The 20,726-nt window shown below is 31.1% G+C and overlaps 7 protein-coding genes across 7 annotated transcripts, besides 1 other annotated feature; 3 read left to right on the plus strand and 4 right to left on the minus strand.

Moving 5' to 3' along the window:
* Window positions 1–2,369: 2,369 nt before the first annotated feature.
* Window positions 2,370–3,893, plus strand: TVAGG3_0619280 (uncharacterized protein; the record flags this gene model as incomplete). Its single annotated transcript, XM_001306468.2, has 1 exon — window positions 2,438–3,679. The coding sequence occupies one exon, from the start codon at window positions 2,438–2,440 to the stop codon at window positions 3,677–3,679; it is 1,242 nt and encodes a 413-aa protein (XP_001306469.1).
* Window positions 3,894–6,623: 2,730 nt separating this feature from the next.
* TVAGG3_0619290 (GTPase activator, FI04035P family) lies at window positions 6,624–7,927 on the plus strand (the record flags this gene model as incomplete). The annotated part of the gene is made up of 1 exon (XM_001306469.1): window positions 6,666–7,922. One exon carries the CDS (start codon window positions 6,666–6,668, stop codon window positions 7,920–7,922), a length of 1,257 nt encoding a protein of 418 aa, XP_001306470.1.
* A 391-nt stretch (window positions 7,928–8,318) lies between these two features.
* On the minus strand, window positions 8,319–9,957 carry TVAGG3_0619300 (La ribonucleoprotein domain family; the record flags this gene model as incomplete). The annotated part of the gene is made up of 1 exon (XM_001306470.2): window positions 8,439–9,947. One exon carries the CDS (start codon window positions 9,945–9,947, stop codon window positions 8,439–8,441), a length of 1,509 nt encoding a protein of 502 aa, XP_001306471.1.
* Window positions 9,958–10,200: 243 nt separating this feature from the next.
* TVAGG3_0619310 (oxidoreductase activity, acting on NAD(P)H, heme protein as acceptor) lies at window positions 10,201–10,961 on the minus strand (the record flags this gene model as incomplete). Its single annotated transcript, XM_001306471.1, has 1 exon — window positions 10,665–10,949. The coding sequence occupies one exon, from the start codon at window positions 10,947–10,949 to the stop codon at window positions 10,665–10,667; it is 285 nt and encodes a 94-aa protein (XP_001306472.1).
* Window positions 10,962–11,196: 235 nt separating this feature from the next.
* Window positions 11,197–13,912, minus strand: TVAGG3_0619320 (glycosyl hydrolase; the record flags this gene model as incomplete). Its single annotated transcript, XM_001306472.1, has 1 exon — window positions 11,330–13,912. One exon carries the CDS (start codon window positions 13,910–13,912, stop codon window positions 11,330–11,332), a length of 2,583 nt encoding a protein of 860 aa, XP_001306473.1.
* Window positions 13,913–14,378: 466 nt separating this feature from the next.
* Window positions 14,379–15,471, minus strand: TVAGG3_0619330 (protein serine/threonine kinase protein; the record flags this gene model as incomplete). The annotated part of the gene is made up of 1 exon (XM_001306473.2): window positions 14,698–15,183. One exon carries the CDS (start codon window positions 15,181–15,183, stop codon window positions 14,698–14,700), a length of 486 nt encoding a protein of 161 aa, XP_001306474.1.
* A 2,560-nt stretch (window positions 15,472–18,031) lies between these two features.
* Window positions 18,032–18,875, plus strand: TVAGG3_0619350 (ribonuclease H-like family; the record flags this gene model as incomplete). Its single annotated transcript, XM_051240306.1, has 1 exon — window positions 18,032–18,875. A coding segment is annotated over one exon (844 nt), but the record flags the coding sequence as incomplete, so codon positions are not given.
* Window positions 18,032–19,003: a mobile genetic element.
* The last annotated feature ends 1,723 nt before the right edge of the window (window positions 19,004–20,726 follow it).

A 20,726-nucleotide genomic window follows, 5' to 3' on the forward strand; every position in this document is an offset into this window, starting at 1 on the left:
TATTGCACTCATATATCTACACGACTCTAAACTCAATGACATCAAATAATGCTTGTAATATTTAAAATAATTTTTGCATTTTTGATTCTCAGCTTAACTTCTATAAATGTCACCAAAACATTTCATTCCTACCAAGAAATATTATATTAGTAATTAAGCGTTTATTACCATTGTTACTCACATCATATTAATTCATTTTTGTAATTTTTTAAATAAATGACTGGAATCATAAACCCTATGTACCCATATCAACATGTTAAAATTTCAAAGTCTGAAACTTAGTATACATTGAGTTTCATGAAATCAGATAATCTCGTAGATTTCTTAAATATTATATATTGCTGGCCAATAATGATGCAGCATGATTCTCCATCATATCAGCATTCTAAACATATCTTTATTTTGTCAATTGGCATAAATTAAGGGTGCTTTTCAGGCGATAAATGGTATTTTAGATACCTGGGTAGGGGGTCATGAAAAAGTTGCAAAAGTCAAAAATTGAGGGTATTGAAAATTCACTATCCACAGTTTTGAGAAGTTGTTTCCCATATAGGATATGCGTTTAGTTTTTGAAATCTTTAGATTAATTTTTTCTATGAATTAGAAGTTTGAGATTAAGTCGGTATTTCTTCAAAAACTATTGAATTATAAATTTTGAAAATTCAGAAAAATAACTTATAGACAATAAAATAAATATCTGGTGATGTGAAATTTTCTGACAAATTTGATATAATCAAGTTACATCATTTTTTTCAATGCTCGATTTATAAAAACAGTTCAAAAATGGAGCTTATATTGAAATAGTGTAGAGACTAAGAATTATCACAGACTATTTCAGAGGATTGAGTTGTCATTCAATCCTCTGAAATAGTCTTAGGTAATTCGAAAAATTTCTTAAGATCTAACTGGATTCGAATTCCATTCATTGAAAGAGTTCTACTATATCAACGATGAATGATTTAAATCTCATGAACGATTAACTTCCATAAAATCTCATCTTATCTGAATATGTCTTGCTTCTATTGTTTCACCAATAGGGTTGTTAGATTCCCGACGATAGGTGTCTTGGAAGATTTGCCTGGTGTCATCATAGTGTCTTTAAATCAAAAATTTTATTTTGGAGTTAGTTTTATTGATTTTTCAATAAAAAACATTTCTAAAACAAGAAAATAAAACGATAAAATATTTATATTTTATATAAGGATCTTATATATTTAAAATAAATATCATTTTATTTTTTTCATTGGTGTCTGTCAAACCATAATACATTATTCAAAAATTCAATGTGTCTTGCGGTTTCAAAAGACACCTTCAAATTGAACGATAGCACAGACACTATTGAATTTTACCCATTGTATTTAGTTTTTACCCTTTTTATTTTTAAGAATTAATGACTGAAACAGCCGTTTTGCTATGACCTCAATCACTTTTATTTATTATTTTAAATATTATTTAATTTTATTATTTGAATAGGCCAACTTATATTTGAGAAGCTCAATTTGAGACCACTTAATACATTGAAATATCATAAATATTGAAATATTAAAAAGTGTATTTCAAAATATTGAATTATAAAAATTTATAATACTGAAATTGAGACAAATTAATAAATTCAATGTGTTTTTTTTGAAATAACTCTCAAATATTATTTTTTTGTTTATTTAATGATGAATAAATATGATTGCTTTAGTCAATCATAAAAACTAATTTAAGTTTAAAATAATGAAAGGATAATTTGATCGTTTTTTAAAATACAATTATTTTTGATGATTTGCAAGAATCTTTGAAAAGAATATAATATAGGTTCTATTTTTGTAAAATTTATCCAAATCATGTATTACATAAATTACGATTAAAACGATGAAAGAACCAAAAAGTGTGTTTTGTGTTTTGTTGTTGCGTGTTGGATGCGGGATCCTGTTATTTCCGAAATCGACAAAAAATTTGGAAATTTAATTTCCGAAATCGAAATTATATTAATGTTTTTAATATTCTTATATCAAAAGGATTAAAGTTCATTAAGAGAAAAACAATTCTTCTTCTTCAATCTATTGGCGCATTTATTTCTACACGCCAATAAGGAAGGGAAAATTATAAGACACTATGGTGTCTTCAAAACGCTAATTTTTGATATTTTTAACAACCCTATTCACCAATAATTTAAGCGGGGAAATTATTCTGTTTTTTCAATATTTTCAAAATTTGAAAATATGTCAGATATCTCACAAAAAATAAAAATAATGAAATTATTAATGAGCTCCATGTTATTCACTATGAAAATAATTGAAAAACTTTTTATGAAATAAAAATAATTCTGCGAAATTTTATTATGTACCTCATAAAATAAATTTTTGGATACAATTTGCTTTAACAATTCATAATTTATTTTTGAGATATTTCAAGAATTGAGAGATTTCAGAATATTTCATAAGATTAAATGCTGATCAGTGTACTTTGCATCACGTTCGATAGGGTACAGAATCGACCAAAGGCAGATGTTTGTAGAAAGTTCAAATCGATGAGCATTGCTGACAAACCTAACTCTGGTAACATCTACCAAGATCAAGCAGGTTCATGCAGTCCTAAGTCTTATGACAGAACGCTTGACAACAATGAGGGTCTCATGCAATACAACTACGTCAGGTGGATGGCAGGCTACCAACGCAACTTAAGTCTCATCACAGATCAAACTGTTATGAACAACGCCCTTTACTGCTCAATTTACTGTGCATCGATAAACGGTATCACACATGATCCTAATCCTTCTGATAAATGCTATACTAAATATGCTGCCGACGGATGCGGAAGTTCTAACTTAGCAATGTCATATAACTCTATTTCTAGAAGAGCTCCTGGATTTGTTATGCAATTGCTTGATGACTATATAGATGGTCAAGACATTGACGGTCTTGGTCACCGAAGATGGATGTTAAGTCCTTATACGGTTAAAACAATGTTTGGTGCAGCGTCAAATGTAAAAACGCAAACTTACTATGGGCGAGTTTACACGTATTATGTCAACTATTTCACTATGAGTACTTTCGATTCAGGTTGTACTGTAAATCCACCACCAGAAACTCTCCCATTCTATGCATGGCCTCCACCAGGTTTCGTACACAGTGGTCATGTTTACAAGATTTTCAGTTTCTCACATGAAAACTTGAGGTCAAACCCTTCTTTAGTAGTTAAAGTTGATGGTGTTACAAAGTCAACACAGACATACTTTGCTAGTTACAGTTATATGGAACCACCTTCTTTATCTTTCACCTTCGATGGTGTTGATAACCTAGTTAACAAGAGAGTTGATGTGAAAGTCACATCAGGTTCAAACACCTGGGAATACACAATTTATCCTGTTGACTGCAGCACATGGACTGAACCATCATCTGATCCATCAAAACCATCATCGAATCTAGCGAATCCAACAGCAAGTTCTCCTAAAACAGAAGCAGGAAAATCACAAACCTCAACTTCAAGCGGATCAAATTCACAAGATGATGCAGATCAAAGCAAAGGAAATACTGATAAAAATGGCAAGAAGAATATCCCTCTTATTGTTGGAATTTGCGTTGTTGTTGTTACACTCATTGCAATTGTTGTTGCGGTTACATTTATTATCATTAAGAAGAGAGCAAATGCAGATGATCATTCTGAGGTTCAGAAAAGCTTTTTGGTCTAAGTGTAATAAACATTTTTTACCACCCGTGCGTTTTAAATAAATTAATTTTTTTTTATTTAGATTGAATGAATTAAATGAATAACTTTATTGATATACAGCATATACGTAGTATTTTAATTGATACACTGTTTGAAATAAAAATTTCGAAATTGATTGAATAATATATTCAATATTTAAGTTAAACAGTGTTGCATAAAAAATTTTTGGTTCTTTCAATAAAGATTCGTTTTTTGAATTCCCACGACTGCATTTTGGAGGAGATAAAAAAATTATTTAGAAAAATTATAATTCTCTGAGATCTCTTTGAAATATAGACCATAAAATCTAGAACATAATGAAGTGTGACATTTGTGTCAAGATAAAATCTATGAGATTTGTTGATAGACCTAAATTATGTTACATTTATGCGTCCAAGAGCTAATGATAGAGCATTAAACAAAATCGAATGTGCAAACCCAAAATCTGTCTCAAAAATGATCAAACACTCATAAAAAATGTACAATGGCATTAGATACATGATGCAAAACCAAAATATCTCATACTTATTCTCGGTAAATTCAATAAAATTGGCCCTAGATGCAAATGGCTTATGTCAACGCGCAAAATTTGTAAATTTTCTGGAAGTATTTATGAATAGGCACTCAAGTCTTCCTATCAGGATTCCTTCTAACAAGGAAAATACATTGAGATAGTTAATTTTTTAAAATAGTTGACATGATGAAATTCTAGATACTAAACCTAACCCCAAAAAAATTGAATATTGAAAAAAATGCAAAATAACTTTTAAAAATTGTAGGAAATTAGCGTTATATTGCATAGAAAATATGCTCGTTATCTTATCTTGGGGTGTTCAGTTAGATATTTCAATTTTAAACACAAGAGGGGATATTTTAATGAAAATATTACCTTCAGATATATTTTAGAATCTTATCGTAATTTTTGGGCTGAGCGAAGAAGGTATCCGAAATTACCACAGAATTTTCTGACAAAAAGTTAGGCTCGTTATATTCAATACTTGATAAGGTTTGTATCAATTGAATTAATAATTGTAAATAAGGATGTCAATTCGGAAAATTGTTTTCATTTTAGGAGAATATAATTTTCCTTTTCGAAAATTTAAAAAGTGAGACGCGCAGGATTCGAACTTTTTTAAAAGTTGATTTAAATATATTCTAGTGTGGATTCTAAGGATAATATCATATTTAAAATAAGAATATACTAGTTTAGGTGGTATAATTTTTTCGATAAATTTGAGAGCATGTACGTTTAGGACATCAAAAGTGTCAATTCGCTCAGCGAAAGCTGAGCTAGCTTCGTTCTCGAAAGAATAGGGAAGGAGTGAAAGAGAGTGATACAGATGTTGACACATTCATATCATTTCAACAAATTTTGATCAAATTGAAATGCAATGAAATTCAATTCACTTCATATCCTTCAGTCAGTACATTGACATCCTTCTACATCACAATGATAACTCGTGCATCAATAGTTCTACAACTAACTCAGAAAAAACAAGATTTTTCCTTCCAGCTTACAGCTTTTAAAAAGTTTCGATGATAAAAATCACTCTACTCTTGTTTATCGATATGTTGTGATAGTAGGTAAACGTATTCTTATCGATATTAATAAAAATATTTTTACGAAAATCTGAACCAATTACAGAGTTATTCATAAAGTTTATGATAACTGTAATTACTTCATCTTTGTTTTATATTTGAATAAACAATTTAATTTAATTTGCATAATTTTTTTTAGTTGAAAGACAGGAAACTTAGTTGAGTTTGTATTATTTTTATCGTTCAATTCATGGTATATGTGAGTGATCCAGATATTTAAGATATTTAGAAAAAATTTATTAATTTGATTAACAAATTTTAATCAAAATAGCAAAAATCTATTTGATAGCTGTAAGCAAATAATAATTTCTATTTCAACCAAAATCACATATTTTCATCTAAACGTATAAAATTGTCAATTTTATGAGAATAAATTTAAAATCTCATGAAATATAAAGGAGAGTAATATTTTTCAATTTTCTTTTTTTCTTTCTCTCAAATATTTTCTATTGGGAATTTTCTTGTTATCAAAAAATAATTTTAATATTTGTTTATTTCATTACATACAATAAAATTTTAAAAACTCTATTTCTTCACAAGAAAATTTTTTTCCTTCATATGAAGAAACATTTTGTTCTCCATTTGATGCTGAGTCTAAATCTCGATTTTTGATTTTTCTTCTTTCCAAATTTCTTTTTTCCAAATTAGAAGTTTAATTCAAATTTTCAATAGTTTATATATTTTCTCAAACCGTCTTAGATTTTCTCACTTTTTAGGGATTTTCTCTCAAAATATACAAAAATAGTAATACCAATACATGTGTCTAATATACTTTAAAACCATCGTGATAAAATTCAAAAACGAAGAGTTCTTCTCTCCAAATTTTTTTCAAAATCAAAAAAATGAGATAAAAAAATACATTTGGAAAATTCATTTTTAGCATTTTAGGAATTTTCTCACTTTTCTTCCAAATTGACATCCTTAATTGTAAAATGTTAATATCAAGTATAACTATAAATTAATGAAATATTTTTTTAATCGGAATCAAGTAATTTAAACAAGATGTAAGAAATAGGAAGCGCACAACAATATACATTAAAATGGTGCAAAATGTCAAAAGTCAACAAAATTTTGTACCTCAATTCATCGTCTATTCAATTCTACATCGTGATAATATTTTTCAATAACAGCAAATAAAGTCAGATGCAAATAAATTGTTTGTAATAACTATAATATCATTTTATTTTAATTAGATTTTTGAGAAAATTAGGCAATTGTAAAGTTGAGAATAATTACAAATCGATTTGAACTTAATCTATTAAAGATCCTGTTTCTGTGCAAAACCATCATGAGTTAAAGCGGTTACGCCTCTAAAAAGTTGTTCTGAAAAAAAATTTTGTCTCTCAAATTTCCGAAGAAGGAAATCATAAATGAGTAATCAGAACTATCCATACCAAGGTCCAGTTCCAATTTTCCTTCCATGGGATTACGAAACCAGGGCCGAGAAGAATCTTTTCTTAGAGTATGCAAGCGAGAATTTCAACCAATGCAAAACTGGAGGTGTCTTCAGTCGAAAATCTCTCTCAAGACAAGAATCAATCACCTTCAGTGATAATCATACCAATGAGCCGCTACTCAAGCGTATCCCTAAAGCCATGGCAAAGGATGCAATCTTGGTCCAGAAAGCCATTTTACATATAACGGATGTTCGAAAGTCAAAAGTTTTTGAAGGTGGTCCAAGGGATCTATACAAACTCATTCGTAATCATGAGGAACTCATTGATGAGGCCTATTGCGTTCTTATTAAGCAAACCACCGCAGTTAGAGGAAAACCTTTCATTAACACAATGAAATTGACTGCATTCATTGCAAAATTCCTCATCCCATCTGAAGAACTTCGTCCCTACGTTTTATCTCACTTTTGCAAAGCCGTTAAGATTGCAAAAGAACTTGACGAGGAATGCTATGAAGCCGCCTGCTTCGCTCTCATCAGAGTCAACGGAAGGATCTGGTCTCATACTTCTGTTGAGATGACAAAAGAAAACGGCAAACACGCATTTGACGATATCAGCAGCGAATCAATTTGCTATTCATGTTCTATCGAAGAAGTAATGTTCCATCAACGCAAAAAGAAGCCAAATCTTTGCGTACCTTACATCCTCATCAAATCTTTCAACAAATTCTTTGAACTCGGAGCCGAAAAAACAGAAGGTATCTTCCGTTTGCCAGGCAGCATGAGCCATATCCAAGATGCCGCTCTCAAGCTCAACCGTAGTGAACAAGATCCTTTTGCCGGACTCGGAGCGATGGATATGGCCACAATGATCAAACAGTGGTTCAGAAGCATCGAAGGGTGGCTCATTCCAGAAGAATTTGCCCACGAGAATATTTACAAAGTCATAAGCTCCGAGCAAATTAGAGAAACAGCCGACAAACTTCCAGATTTAGCGAAATATACACTTATGTACCTTGTAGGCGTCCTTAGACGTCTCGCTGCCGCCAAGGACATTACAAATATGGGCGGAGATAATCTGGCAATGACATTCGCAATGAACATGTCTTACTGCAATGAAGATGATAGAATCAAGCTCTCTCAGAATAACTCATTCATGCATGCATTCTTGGCAGAATTGATTGTTTCTTGGGACGTTTCCCAAATTTATCCATTACCAGAAAATGTATTATAAATAAGTTTATTATTCTACTATTTTAATATGTTCTATCGTATTTTTACAATCGATTTTTTCTATTAACCTTTCTTGTCAAGATTTCATATCTTGAATTTATGGTATTCATCGATTTTCTATCATCGATATATCATTTATCAATAATAGACTATATTTATAGTTTCGCTTGTTTCCAAATTTTTTTCAAAATCAAGAAAATCATAATCTTTTCCTAAATTTTGATTTATATTTTTTGAATTTTGAATTTTTTTTGGAATTTTCACAGTAACATTTCTATCACGTGAATAGTTAATCAGGCATAAATTGATATTCTGGCCATGTTATTCAAGAAATTGACTGGTAGGAAAAAATTTCATTGGAATTGACTGAAAAAAATCATAAGATATCAAAAAAAGTCGATCGTAGAAGTTTTATACTACTAATTTTTATCATCATGATGTTTGAACAAGACTAATATCTTTCAAGTAACACGTTAATTTTTTTTTTTGTAATAAATAAAACTAACTCGAGAAAAATTTACCATTTCCTTCTCATCAACGAGTCCATTGGAGCAGAAGAAGGTTGGATTCTTGAACCAGGCTCAATTCTGTCAGATTTCTTGAATCTTTGTGGTCCTCTGTTTGGATTTGTTTCGGGTATTGGCTGTGGCTTTGGTTGCTGCTTCCTTTCTCTCTTCTCCGGCTGTCCTTTTCTGTCTTTGATCTCAGGAGGTATTGGCTGTGGCTTTCTCTCCCTCTTTTCAGGTGGATTTGGCTGTACTTTTCTTTCGGATGGTTTTGGTTGAGATTTTTGAGGTGGAACTGGCTGAGATTTTGGTGGATTTGGTTGTTCCTTGCGTTGATGAGTATTCTTGGTTTCTCCATCTTCTTTCTTTGAATCTGGATGCTCGCGACGAGGATCTGGCTGTTCTTTCTTGATGCTGTTGATTAATTTCGTTCCAGCGTTCTTTTCGCGCTTTGGCTTAGCAGAGTTTTGAGATTTAGGCTGTTCTCTGAACGATTTCATCGTTGGATACTGATCCAAGATTTTAATAATTTCTGGATCGAATGGAATTGGGAAACTGTGCTTCTGGTTAACCCTGAAAGCTTGGAGTTTCTCAAGACCGTAATTTGACTTGCGACGGTGATCTTCCATTGCTTCGTTTTCGAAATCTTTGAAGACTTTTTCATCCCATCTGATTTCGAGACCGTAAGAGCAGAATCTGAAGTAGCATTCGATACCGTAGTGGCTTCCTCCAGCAACATCTTCTCTTGCAAGACGAAGGAACTCGTGATACATATCTTCATCATAATGTTCACGAAGATAGAAGCACCAGAAGCAGTAAAGGCTGTTCATTTCGGCAGAATTTCCAATTCCGAGGGATGCACGTTCATTAATTGCTTGGTCGTGGAAAACATCGTACTTTCCTTGGACGAATTGTCCATCTTCCATTAATTGATGGGAGATGTGATCCCAATAATGCTTAGGATCGAGATCAATCTTCTGAGTGATGACATCATCCTTAGAAACGTTGCGTCCATCGCGAAGTTTGGAAAGAGTGCCTTTTTTGACACGAGTAATGTTGATAATCTTTGAACCAGCACCAGATGGAACTTCTGGTTTGTTCTTTTCGTAGTCTGGAATTAGTTCAGGAGCATTTGCTTCTCTTAATTCGAGAACGCAATCGTTGTAAGAGCCATATCCTTCGTTATACAACCTTAAGGACTCATTAATATCGTTTCCAGTTGTTAATAGTCCCTTTCTGATACCTGCTCCAGTTCTATGCCTGTATGCAAGTCTATCTTCACGTTTCGAACGAGTATTGCTCCTAACTTTCGTGCCAACAGATCCACTGATCTTGATAACTGGCATTTGGAATGATGATGCTGTGATCCTTGGTGGATAAGGATAATCTTCATCTTCTGATTGATTTTCGAAGTCATCATCATAATCATTGAAATCATCATCATACCACTCCTCTTCCTCTTCATATCCATCATCGGAAGCAACGGCGGCTGGGGTTCCTATGACATCCCAATCACTCATCTTATTATAAAAGTTAGAAATTTTTTTTCAAAAAAAAATTGATGAAGTGATTGATAAACGAAAAAACAAGATGAATATTATAATTTTATCCACAAGTAGTTTTAAAAACGATAGATTTGATTTTCAGGGTGATAAATATAAACTCGACCAATTAATTTTTGTGAAGTTCTCATTCAATTTGAAATCCTCCTCTGAAACTAATTTGACGATCAGCTCACTTTTAATCATTGGACCATATATATTAACTTTTATTAACGAATTAATATTTTTTCAATGAAAATTTCCTATCGATTTTTTCTCTCTGCAAAATCTCTTGTGAAACAATAATCTTACTGGCTTTTAAATTCTGGCGTGCCTACTCTTATACTTATCAATCATATAGATTTCAATCCTGCGAGAGATTATTTGTATCAGGCATATATTTTATTCAAAAATATTTTTCGGAGAATGAGAAAAAACCACAACACATAAACGTTACTGTACTGAGTCATTTGCTTATATGCATTTAAAATCATAATTAATGACATTATATATTCGGGCCATCACAAATTTCTTTCGAAATGAGTTAGTGTATAAACTCTAATGCTTTAATTTTCATATTTGTTATAGGAGTATGTTGAGAAACCTTATTTGTTAAAATAAAATATAGAATAAAAATTTTTGCTTTATGAAGATTAGACGTAGTTGTATTTTATTTCAATCACATGTAGGTAGCATTTATTTAACAAGTCTTCCAATTTTGATCTTTGCAATCAAAGCTGGAGAGATATAAGGATGCTTCTTCATGAAGAGCTCAGTCATGTCAGCACCAGCGCAAGACATGATAATCTTTGGACCTCCTGGATGCATGGATAAGTAAGGAGTCATATTATAAACATCGCCTTTGAAAGAACACCAGCAATCTTCTGGTTTATTGTGCTTAGCAAGTTCTTCTGGAGTAATATCACCAATCCATGGTAATTGCTTTTGTTTTTCTCCCCATGCAATTTGAGCAGAAGCCATCTTGCAAAATTTGAATTGATATCGTAAACTTTACAAAATAAAAAGATTTTACAATACCCATCACATCAATTATATATTTAGAGGATTCCTTTTGTTGCAAATTGTCGTTGACTTTCAGTTAGATTAGCATACAGATACGATCGTGCGAAATATCTTTTTATTTAGTTGAAATTACTTTATTCAAACTCTTATCATAAAGGTTTGTATGCTTATATTGTTGGATTTAGAAACACATGTTTTGGAAGGTTAAAATATGATGTTTTGAGTCATAATTAATATGGATAATAAATTGATTATTCATTGATATGATGTTCACTTAAGATGTATTGTAAACATAAACAGTATTCCACAAAATAAGCGTTTATAATAACAAATACATATTAAAACTTAAATTGGATACTCCAATCTTTTGAAACAGGGACATTGACGTCTTCCAAAACTAAAACATTCTCAGAGATACTGAATTTCATCGACTTTCCTTCAAAAACTACTTCTGAAGGAGTTTCGTGGCATCCTACAATTTTAATTGTTGAAATATAAACATTTTCGTAATCAGGCAAGTTTCCTTTTTGTGTCTCGTGTTCTCTATTCTCTAAAATTCCTTCTTTATATGTGAAAACTCTGTGAACAAATTCATTTTCAAGGAATTTGAATGAATGACCATCATCTGCGTAGAGTTCACCACGGGATTCTTGCTTGTCATCTAGTGCTACAACCATTGTGTAGTTGTCCAAATGCATAAGAGGTATGGATTTCCTTCTTGTGAGTTTTTGAAGGATGATTCTTCCACCTCTGATGTAAACTGGCACGGAACTGACATCTGTTCGGTCATAGCTCTTGGTGAATTCTTGGTATGTCCTGTAATCGTACCATCTTACACCTGATGGCAAAATAATTTTTCTCGATTTCGGTTGTTGTTCAACAATTGGAGCTACTAATAACGATTCTCCGAGAAGTACTTCTAATTCTTCATCTTGTAGTGCTTCATCGTTGAAGTAGAAGTACAATGGAGATACAATTGGTTCTCCCGTGAGATTTGCGATACGAGAAGCCGTATACCATAATGGGAATAATTGGTATCTTTCGATAATCGCATCAACAGCGAGTTCCCTCCATCCGGTAGATAAACGATATGGTTCACGATTATCAGCCAAATGATGGCAGTGGCATCTGAAGAAGGAGTATGTCCAGGCGCCAGCTTGGTACCATCTGCAGAGCAATTCCTTGTCAGGGGAATTGAAGAATCCGCCAACATCGCTTCCTGAGAAAGGAAATTGACAAATAGAAAGGGAAAGTATCTGAGGAATTGAGTTTCTAAGGTGATCCCATTCAGCGGCGTTATCTCCTGTCCACATTGCAGCGTATTTCTGGCTTCCTGCGAAGAAGGATCTCGTTAATATGAATGGTCTATCAGGAATTCCACGACTTCTACTGATCAATCCATCAGCTGTTGCCAAGACATTGAAATGGCCGTACAAATTATGTACTTCCCTTTCTTCTATGTCTCCGAAATGCAGGGCATCTCGTGGCATTGTTAGATCAGAGATGTCAAATATGGATGGCTCGTTCATATCGTTCCAGATAAAGAGTAAACCGGTGGAATCTTTGTACTTTCCATATGAAAATAGCGATGCCCACCATTTTCTTGCGTCGGGATTGAGGAAATCAACCCAGGAAGAGTTTCCTGGCCAGCAGTTTGCGTAGAAAATACCTCCATTGGAGTTTTTAACGAGGTATCCCTTTTCTTTGGCCTCTGAAAAGACAAAATAATAATCTGCGTTCTTCAAATGAGGATCTACAAGGGTTACTAGCTTCCTTTTGTTCTTTAACAATTCATACTGGACTTGTTTGATGTCTTTGTACTTAGAATTGTCGAACATAAAATATTTTTTATCGTCTGTATGGTCTAAATCAAGCCAAATTGAGTCATGAGGTATCATATATTCATCTAATGAGTTTGTGATGTTTCTTATGATATCTGAGCTCATGTATGTCCATCTACATTGATGAAAACCCAATGCAAAGGATTGTGGCATCGCAGGATGGCCAGTCAGGTCTGCAAACCTATGTGTAACTTCTCTATGTGATCCGGTTATAACAAAGAATTCAATATACCCGGTTTCGGACAAAAATCGAGAAGAATTTTTTGAAATATCAACCCATGTTTCCGAAGGATTGCACCAATAGACACCTATTGATTCTGTAGTATTATGAGCGACAAGGAATGGAATTGTGCCATACATCGCCATTCCATTTCCTATTTCGTAACTGTTTATATCTGTATTGAAAAATCTAATTGGTTCATCGTCAGTGGTTGGTTTCAATGTGAGATTCAATGTATGATGAGCTAAACCAGAAAATTTAAGGTTTTTCATGTGGAAAAGAAATGAGAGTCCAACAGATGTCGGACCATTTCGTAGGGTCTCTGCTTGATCATTAAACCTTGCTGGACGATTTTGGACTGGATATTGCTTCTTATCCATATTAAATTCGTATACAGCGCTGTTATCGTAGTTCATTGTTAATACCTTAGAACCATTAGTATAAATTTCAAAATTAAATGGTTTTGGCGTTAATATTATTTTTGTTTTAGTTGATTCAACAATTATCTTATTAAAGCTAATAGAATTCGATAAACCATCTAAATCTGAAATGAAATCTTGATCAATTAATGTTGGCTCTTTAATGAAATCGTATCTTGGGAATTTATCTGGAATTATGTTAGCAATTCTAACATGTGGAATGCCGCATTTCAAAATAGATGCTGTAAAATTAAGTTCTCTATTAAAATCTTCGTCAATTATTTTAGCGCTAAAAATATTTTCGTGAATTTGTGCTGTTTCTGCTAATAATGTCCAATTTGAGTTCTGAATGAATCTGTTTCTAGCACAAAATACAGAATCTTCGCATTTCCTATATCTTGTCCTATTAACACATTCAGCAAATCCGAAAAAGAAAATCATTAATATTTGTCACTTTTCGAAATTCTCCAAAAAATTTCGGATTACGACAAATTATTGATCAGTTGAGTCAGTTGTCGCCATTTAGAACTTTTAATTTACAGCACTCAAAATTTTGAATTCCAAATAAGAAACCAATCAAAAAAGTTTCGAATTAACAAGAATTGTAACTGATCACGCTCATGTCTGCAACCAACACTATATTAGGAATATGCATTTCTAACTTTTTCTCCATAATACCATATTTTCGGTTTTATCGGATTAGTAATTGCAAGAATAGAACTTTGATACAATGAAGATGATAAAAAATATAGCTGTACATGCCATTCTCTTAATATTGATGGCTCTGTACAGTTTCTCGTGTCATGGATTTTTGCATGCCACATCAAAGGGGTATTTCTGTTGTTGTATCTTAGTTTTAGGGTGCAATAGATGAAGAAAAACTCTATAAACATCTATTAAAATAAAACGCATTATTAATTTTTAAAAATAAATATGGAGATACATACCAAAACAAATCAAATCCCATCCTTCTATATTAAAATACGAGGATGACAATTGAAGTTTTCATAATCTACGTTGCAACGTCAGAAATCAAATTCCGAAGGATTTCTGAAGTCCGTAAATGATCTATAATTGGGCAGTTTCTGGCTATTGTATCTTACAGGAGAAGTCTTGTTGGCCAAAATTGATAGGCCGTTTGTACGGAAGGTTCTATTATTGTCATTCAACGTGTTTAAAGCATTGAATGAATTCATCTTTGTAATTCTCCTGGAAATTTTGGCAAGCTAAGCATGTGATTGGCATTGATCAATAGAAAACCTTCTTGTAGGCTCAAGTTCTAATAGCCTCTGGATGAAATTGGATGGCATGGTATTGATGTATGATGGGACTCTAACAGGTTGGCTGAGAGCATTCTTCAAAGAGTATTCGGTATGATCGTATGACGGAGTATTACCTAAGAATGGATGATTTCCAGTTAGTAATGTAAATGTAAGGAGTCCTATAGACCATATATCTGCTTGAGATGCAATATATGACCCTGTCTTGTAATACTCCGGAGGCAGATTTTCGAAATGTTCTGGGATATTCTTAACACGGTCATTGCAACCAACCGATGCTGAAAATGAGTAGTCTGCAACTGTAACATTGTCTGATGATGAAATGTAAACAGTTGATGGATTTATATTTATAAGTCCAAAACCTTTGTAATGAATATATTTAACCAAGGATAATAGCTGATTAATAATATTTGCAACACGCTCTTCTTTCATTTAACCCACTTGCTGCAAGGCATCAGAGATTGGTTTTCCGTATGGCAATTCAAAAACGGCGTAGTAGTTTTGATAGTCTTCAAATATATCACTACACCTTACAAGAAATTCGTGTTTACAATTCTGTAATTGTAAAAATGGATTGAATGGCTTTGGGTGCAGAGGATCTTTAATTATTTTTGAAATATTGCAAACTTCTAAGGTGTCCTTGCAAACAGCGTTATAAACGGATATTTCTTGATGTGTCTGAACGATGCCGTTTAAAGTATATGTACGAGTGGATGAAAATATATCCATTTGATTTTGTGCTTAAAAATTTGAATGGGTCAATCAAAAAATGTGAAAATGAATTAATTAGCATAATTATCAACTGATGATAATTTAAATTAAAAAAAACGAAAAAACAATTTTGTGAACAACATCGTCCGAGTTTTCTTATCCGCAATTTGAAAAATATATAATAATATTCTCCATAATAATACGGCCAGATATCACAGATATCGTATTTTTGTGAGTTTGACTTAAGGTATTTTAAAATCAATATAGTGTGGAGAGGATCATTTAAAATAGACCACTCACATTTAATTCATTGAATTTATGTTTTCAATTTAAATTCATAATTCCAGTAATAGAAAACATATAATGTACATTCAAATTTATCAAAAATTAAGATATCGTGTAAAAAAAGTGAGATAGAAAAATTGATAAATATTCAATTTGTTTCAAATGATATATTGTTGGATATTTCTTCAATCAATATCATAAAATTTAATTTTTATGCACAATTTTGGAACATATATTTTTTAAAGACTTTTTTACGACATAATATGCAACCGACCAAATTGTAGATTATCATATTTTTGGGAAATAGTAGATAACGAATATTCCTTTCAAATGTTTAGCTCAATTTCGATCAGTAAAATATTCATAATCGATTATGCCCAATGGTTAAAGCTTAAATTGAGATTAATTCAAAATCAAATTTTGAATTGGTGGTTGATTTTGCTCAATTTTTTTTGTGAAATTTACTTTTGAAGATAATAAGATAACGATTTTCATCGATGAGCGATTGATTTATTTTTCTTTAGTTTGTACCATCACGATAAATGACTCATTTCCTAAATCTCTTACATATTAATTAGTTGAAAGATGTTGCTTCTTATTCATTTGTAATATATTTATTTTTTAAATGTGATTTGATGTAATTACAATAATTAAGATACAAATAGACATACTAGGATTTGCCAAATATTTACTCAATTTATTTTGAAAATAAAGAAATTTCATTTTTTTCATAGACAAGTGAACCAAACATAAGTCCATTTCTTAAAAATATAAATATCACAAATTCAATCCTTTAAAAGCAATTTTAAATTTATCTCACTCGAGAATCATTTTTATATGTAATATTCCTTTTGAACCATATGTATCAGTTCAATTTTAAATAATTTTGATTTTAAAAAGAAAAATAGACTCCATTTTTTAATGAGGGTAATTGATCTTCTCCGATATTTATCATGTTTTGATGAGATTCTTAAGTGATTCAAAAACTAAAAAGTATGTTGAATATCAATGATTTTTTCTTGAGAATTGCAACAAGTTTTATTCATAAAGCACAAATTCAACTTAGCATAACCAAACAAATAAAATAGTACTAAAATAACTATAAATAAACTGTCGATTTTTTTGAATTCACGATGGATTATTTATGTTTTCAAAATATTCTGCAAAAATTTGAAATAATTCTTTATATTTTTAATACCACTCTTTTCTTTTAACATTTTCAAAGGATCTTTTTCTTTCTATATGCTCAGAAAATTTGAGGAGGGGTTGTTATAGACCGAAAATAGATTTTTTCGGTTTTCTCTTCAAATAATTGAAAGAATGATACTATTATAGGTTTATTATATTATATAGCATATAATCATGCTATAGCCGAAAATTATAAGTTTTGAGAAGATTGAATATAACACAAATAAATTTGAATGTAAGTTAAATTGCTTGTTGTTTTTAATAGCTATTTAATGAGAAATCCAATATTGCAAAATTCAAATTGAACGATTGAAAGAACAGAAAAAGTCATTCTTTTCAATTTCGAATATGTTTCATTGTATTTATAATTATATTTTTATTCAAAAATAAACTAGTTATTTGAGTTTATTACTAATTATCTATTCAAACTACAAAGTTTGTAATTTAAAATATTTTGTGAGATCAGATTGAATTAATTCAAGGTTCTTTTCAATTAATATTAATGACCATATTACGCATTTTCGAACATTCTAAACCAAATATATAAAAATGGGAGACGAATGTTAAATTTGCTAGACATGGGGGAGTTGTCTGCAAAGTTTTAGCTCTTATCTCTAACAAAAAATTAATTTTTAAAAAAAAGACCGAATACGTTTCACAGCGAGAAAAAAATAAAAGGCAAGATAGAATTTTCTAGACATAAAGAAGTTGTTTACCGAGTTTTAGCTCTTATCTCTAACAAAAAATTAATTTTTAAAAAAAAGACCGAATACGTTTCACAGCGAGAAAAAAATAAAAGGCAAGATAGAATTTTCTAGACATAAAGAAGTTGTTTACCGAGTTTTAGCTCTTATCTCTAACAAAAAATTAATTTTTTAAAAAAAAGACCGAATACGTTTCACAGCGAGAAAAAAAATAAAACTGTACACTGATTTTCATTTTCATTTCCAGTCACTTTACTTATTATTTTTCTTTTTTTCATTTTAATTATAAATTATTTCATAATACGTTTATTTACGTTACCATTTTCTTTATTCTTTTGAATTCCATACTAGACACTTATAGAATATTTTGATTGTTAACGTACTTCATTAGAATGAATCCTTACAAAGGGTATGTCGATCGAATTTACCTAATTGGTATTTCCAATCAGATTGAAGAAGGTAAAATGACATGGGAAGAAGCTTGCACCCATGTTCCCATCGCCCCAACCCTTCAATCAAATGATTTCAAATATTTAGATGTTTCAAAATTTTTTTTACAAAATCAATTTAGCTTACAGAATATCCCATTGCCTAAAGGCAAGAAAGGTCGTAGGGTCAATCCCTACGACCAAATCAAAGCTCTTGCTGTGATACATGACCACTGGGCCTTTCCCTGTGGTCAAACAAAACAATGGAAACGTTTGAAATTACAACAAATTGATGTATCTTATAGAGAAGTACGCAGATACTTCAAAGAAAATCATTTCACCAAGACGCGATTAGAGCATGCCGGGCCAGAAACAGCAGTAAGATATTGGGCGCTTTCACCCAATCTTATCTGGCACGCAGATGTTCATTATTTTAGGGGTGTTCGTGGCCAGTATATTTATGGCATAATCGACGATTTTAGCCGCAAAGTCCTAGCGTGTATACAAATACCAGATATGCTGGCAGCGACGACAGCGAACGTTGCGGCTTCCGCCTTCATTGAATTTGGCGCCCCTTATTGTTTCTGGACCGACAACGGTTCAGAAAATAGGGGCGCCTTTCAAGATCTACTTGATCTTTGGGGCGTCCAATGGCGGCATACAGACTCTCATTCTCCCTACCAAAATGGGAAGATTGAGAGATTCTGGCCGACATTGGAGCGCTGCCAAAGCATTCAGGCTATTCCTGCCTTTATTTGGGAGTACAATAATAACACACCGCATGAAGATCTCCCAATTAATCCATTAACTGGAACAAATTACACGCCAAATCAAATGTATCAGCTGAAACCGAAATACACAAATGCAGATACAGAAAGGTTGTGGCAAATATGGGATACAGATACAGGCATGACCGCTGTTGACACATTCACAGCGTAATAATAAACATAATTTTTTAATTTCATTTTTAACAAGTTTTTTTAAATGTATGTAATGAATAATTCATTAGAATATGATAATGCACATTGTAACAGAATAGAACAATCACCAAATTTTTTTTGAAATTATAAAATAAAAGTAAAAAGTATAAAGTAATCTAACCAAAAAAGATATTTAAAAGAATTTTGGAAAAAACAGAATAAGGATAATGATATTATTTTAGATACACAATCGATGTACTGAAGAATAATCCGGTAAAATGATGATATAAAATTAGATTATTTTACAAGTAGCTAAAAGAATAAAACTATAATATAAAATAAATGAAGTTTAATGAAACAATAAAGGTTAAATAAATAATAAAGATTTTTATTTTATATGAGTATTGAGAAGAAGTAACAGCTGACACTTGGTAGACAACTTCTTTATGTCTAGAAAATTCTATCTTGCCTTTTATTTTTTTCTCGCTGTGAAACGTATTCGGTCTTTTTTTTAAAAATTAATTTTTTGTTAGAGATAAGAGCTAAAACTTTGCAGACAACTCCCCCATGTCTAGCAAATTTAACATTCGTCTCCCATTTTTATATATTTGGTTTAGAATGTTCGAAAATGCGTAATATGGTCATTAATATTAATTGAAAAGAACCTTGAATTAATTCAATCTGATCTCACAAAATATTTTAAATTACAAACTTTGTAGTTTGAATAGATAATTAGTAATAAACTCAAATAACTAGTTTATTTTTGAATAAAAATATAATTATAAATACAATGAAACATATTCGAAATTGAAAAGAATGACTTTTTCTGTTCTTTCAATCGTTCAATTTGAATTTTGCAATATTGGATTTCTCATTAAATAGCTATTAAAAACAACAAGCAATTTAACTTACATTCAAATTTATTTGTGTTATATTCAATCTTCTCAAAACTTATAATTTTCGGCTATAGCATGATTATATGCTATATAATATAATAAACCTATAATAGTATCATTGTTTCAATTATTTGAAGAGAAAACCGAAAAAATCTATTTTCGGTCTATAACAAATTTGAGGAGGGGTTTGGAACTGAGCAATAAATAAAACAGATTTTATTATATATTGAAAATATACAAAACTAATCTAAAATTATTTTGAATTGACCATTATATTTAAAAATTTTCTACATAATTATTTTTAGTCTATGATAAATATATTAAATAAGGGTTTCGTTTTGCTAAAATTGTCACTTTTATAGCATATTTGTTTTTGGATGTTTTGCGAAACCAAAAAAAAACTATGATATACAATGTGTGTGTAAAGAAAATACTTTATTTACTAGTTAAAAAATCATTTGGTATTGATCAAGTTATTTTTTCTGGATAAGATATTATATGGATAATTGGATAGAAAATACAATTATATAATCTTGTACCTGGTTTAATTAAGCTAATTGTCATCAGAAACTTGTAATTTTTATGAATTTCAGATTTTCTTTTCATTACTGCTTTTCTTAATAGGTCAAGTTCTTATTTACGTTATAAAGTATGATATTTACAAATATCAAGTTATCATGTTTTTTGAGAAATTATGAGAAACAAACAAAAATGAAAAAGATAGGAATAGCAATGAATAGTGATGTGGGTATAGAAAATGTAAGAGATATGAATGCAAAGCAATCAGTATTTAGGATATTGACCATAGATTTCGAAAAAAAAATGCTGCATATTGAGCGAAAA

This window comes from Trichomonas vaginalis, chromosome III (genome assembly GCF_026262505.1).
Source record: "Trichomonas vaginalis G3 chromosome III, whole genome shotgun sequence".
Classification (NCBI taxonomy): domain Eukaryota; phylum Parabasalia; order Trichomonadida; family Trichomonadidae; genus Trichomonas; species Trichomonas vaginalis.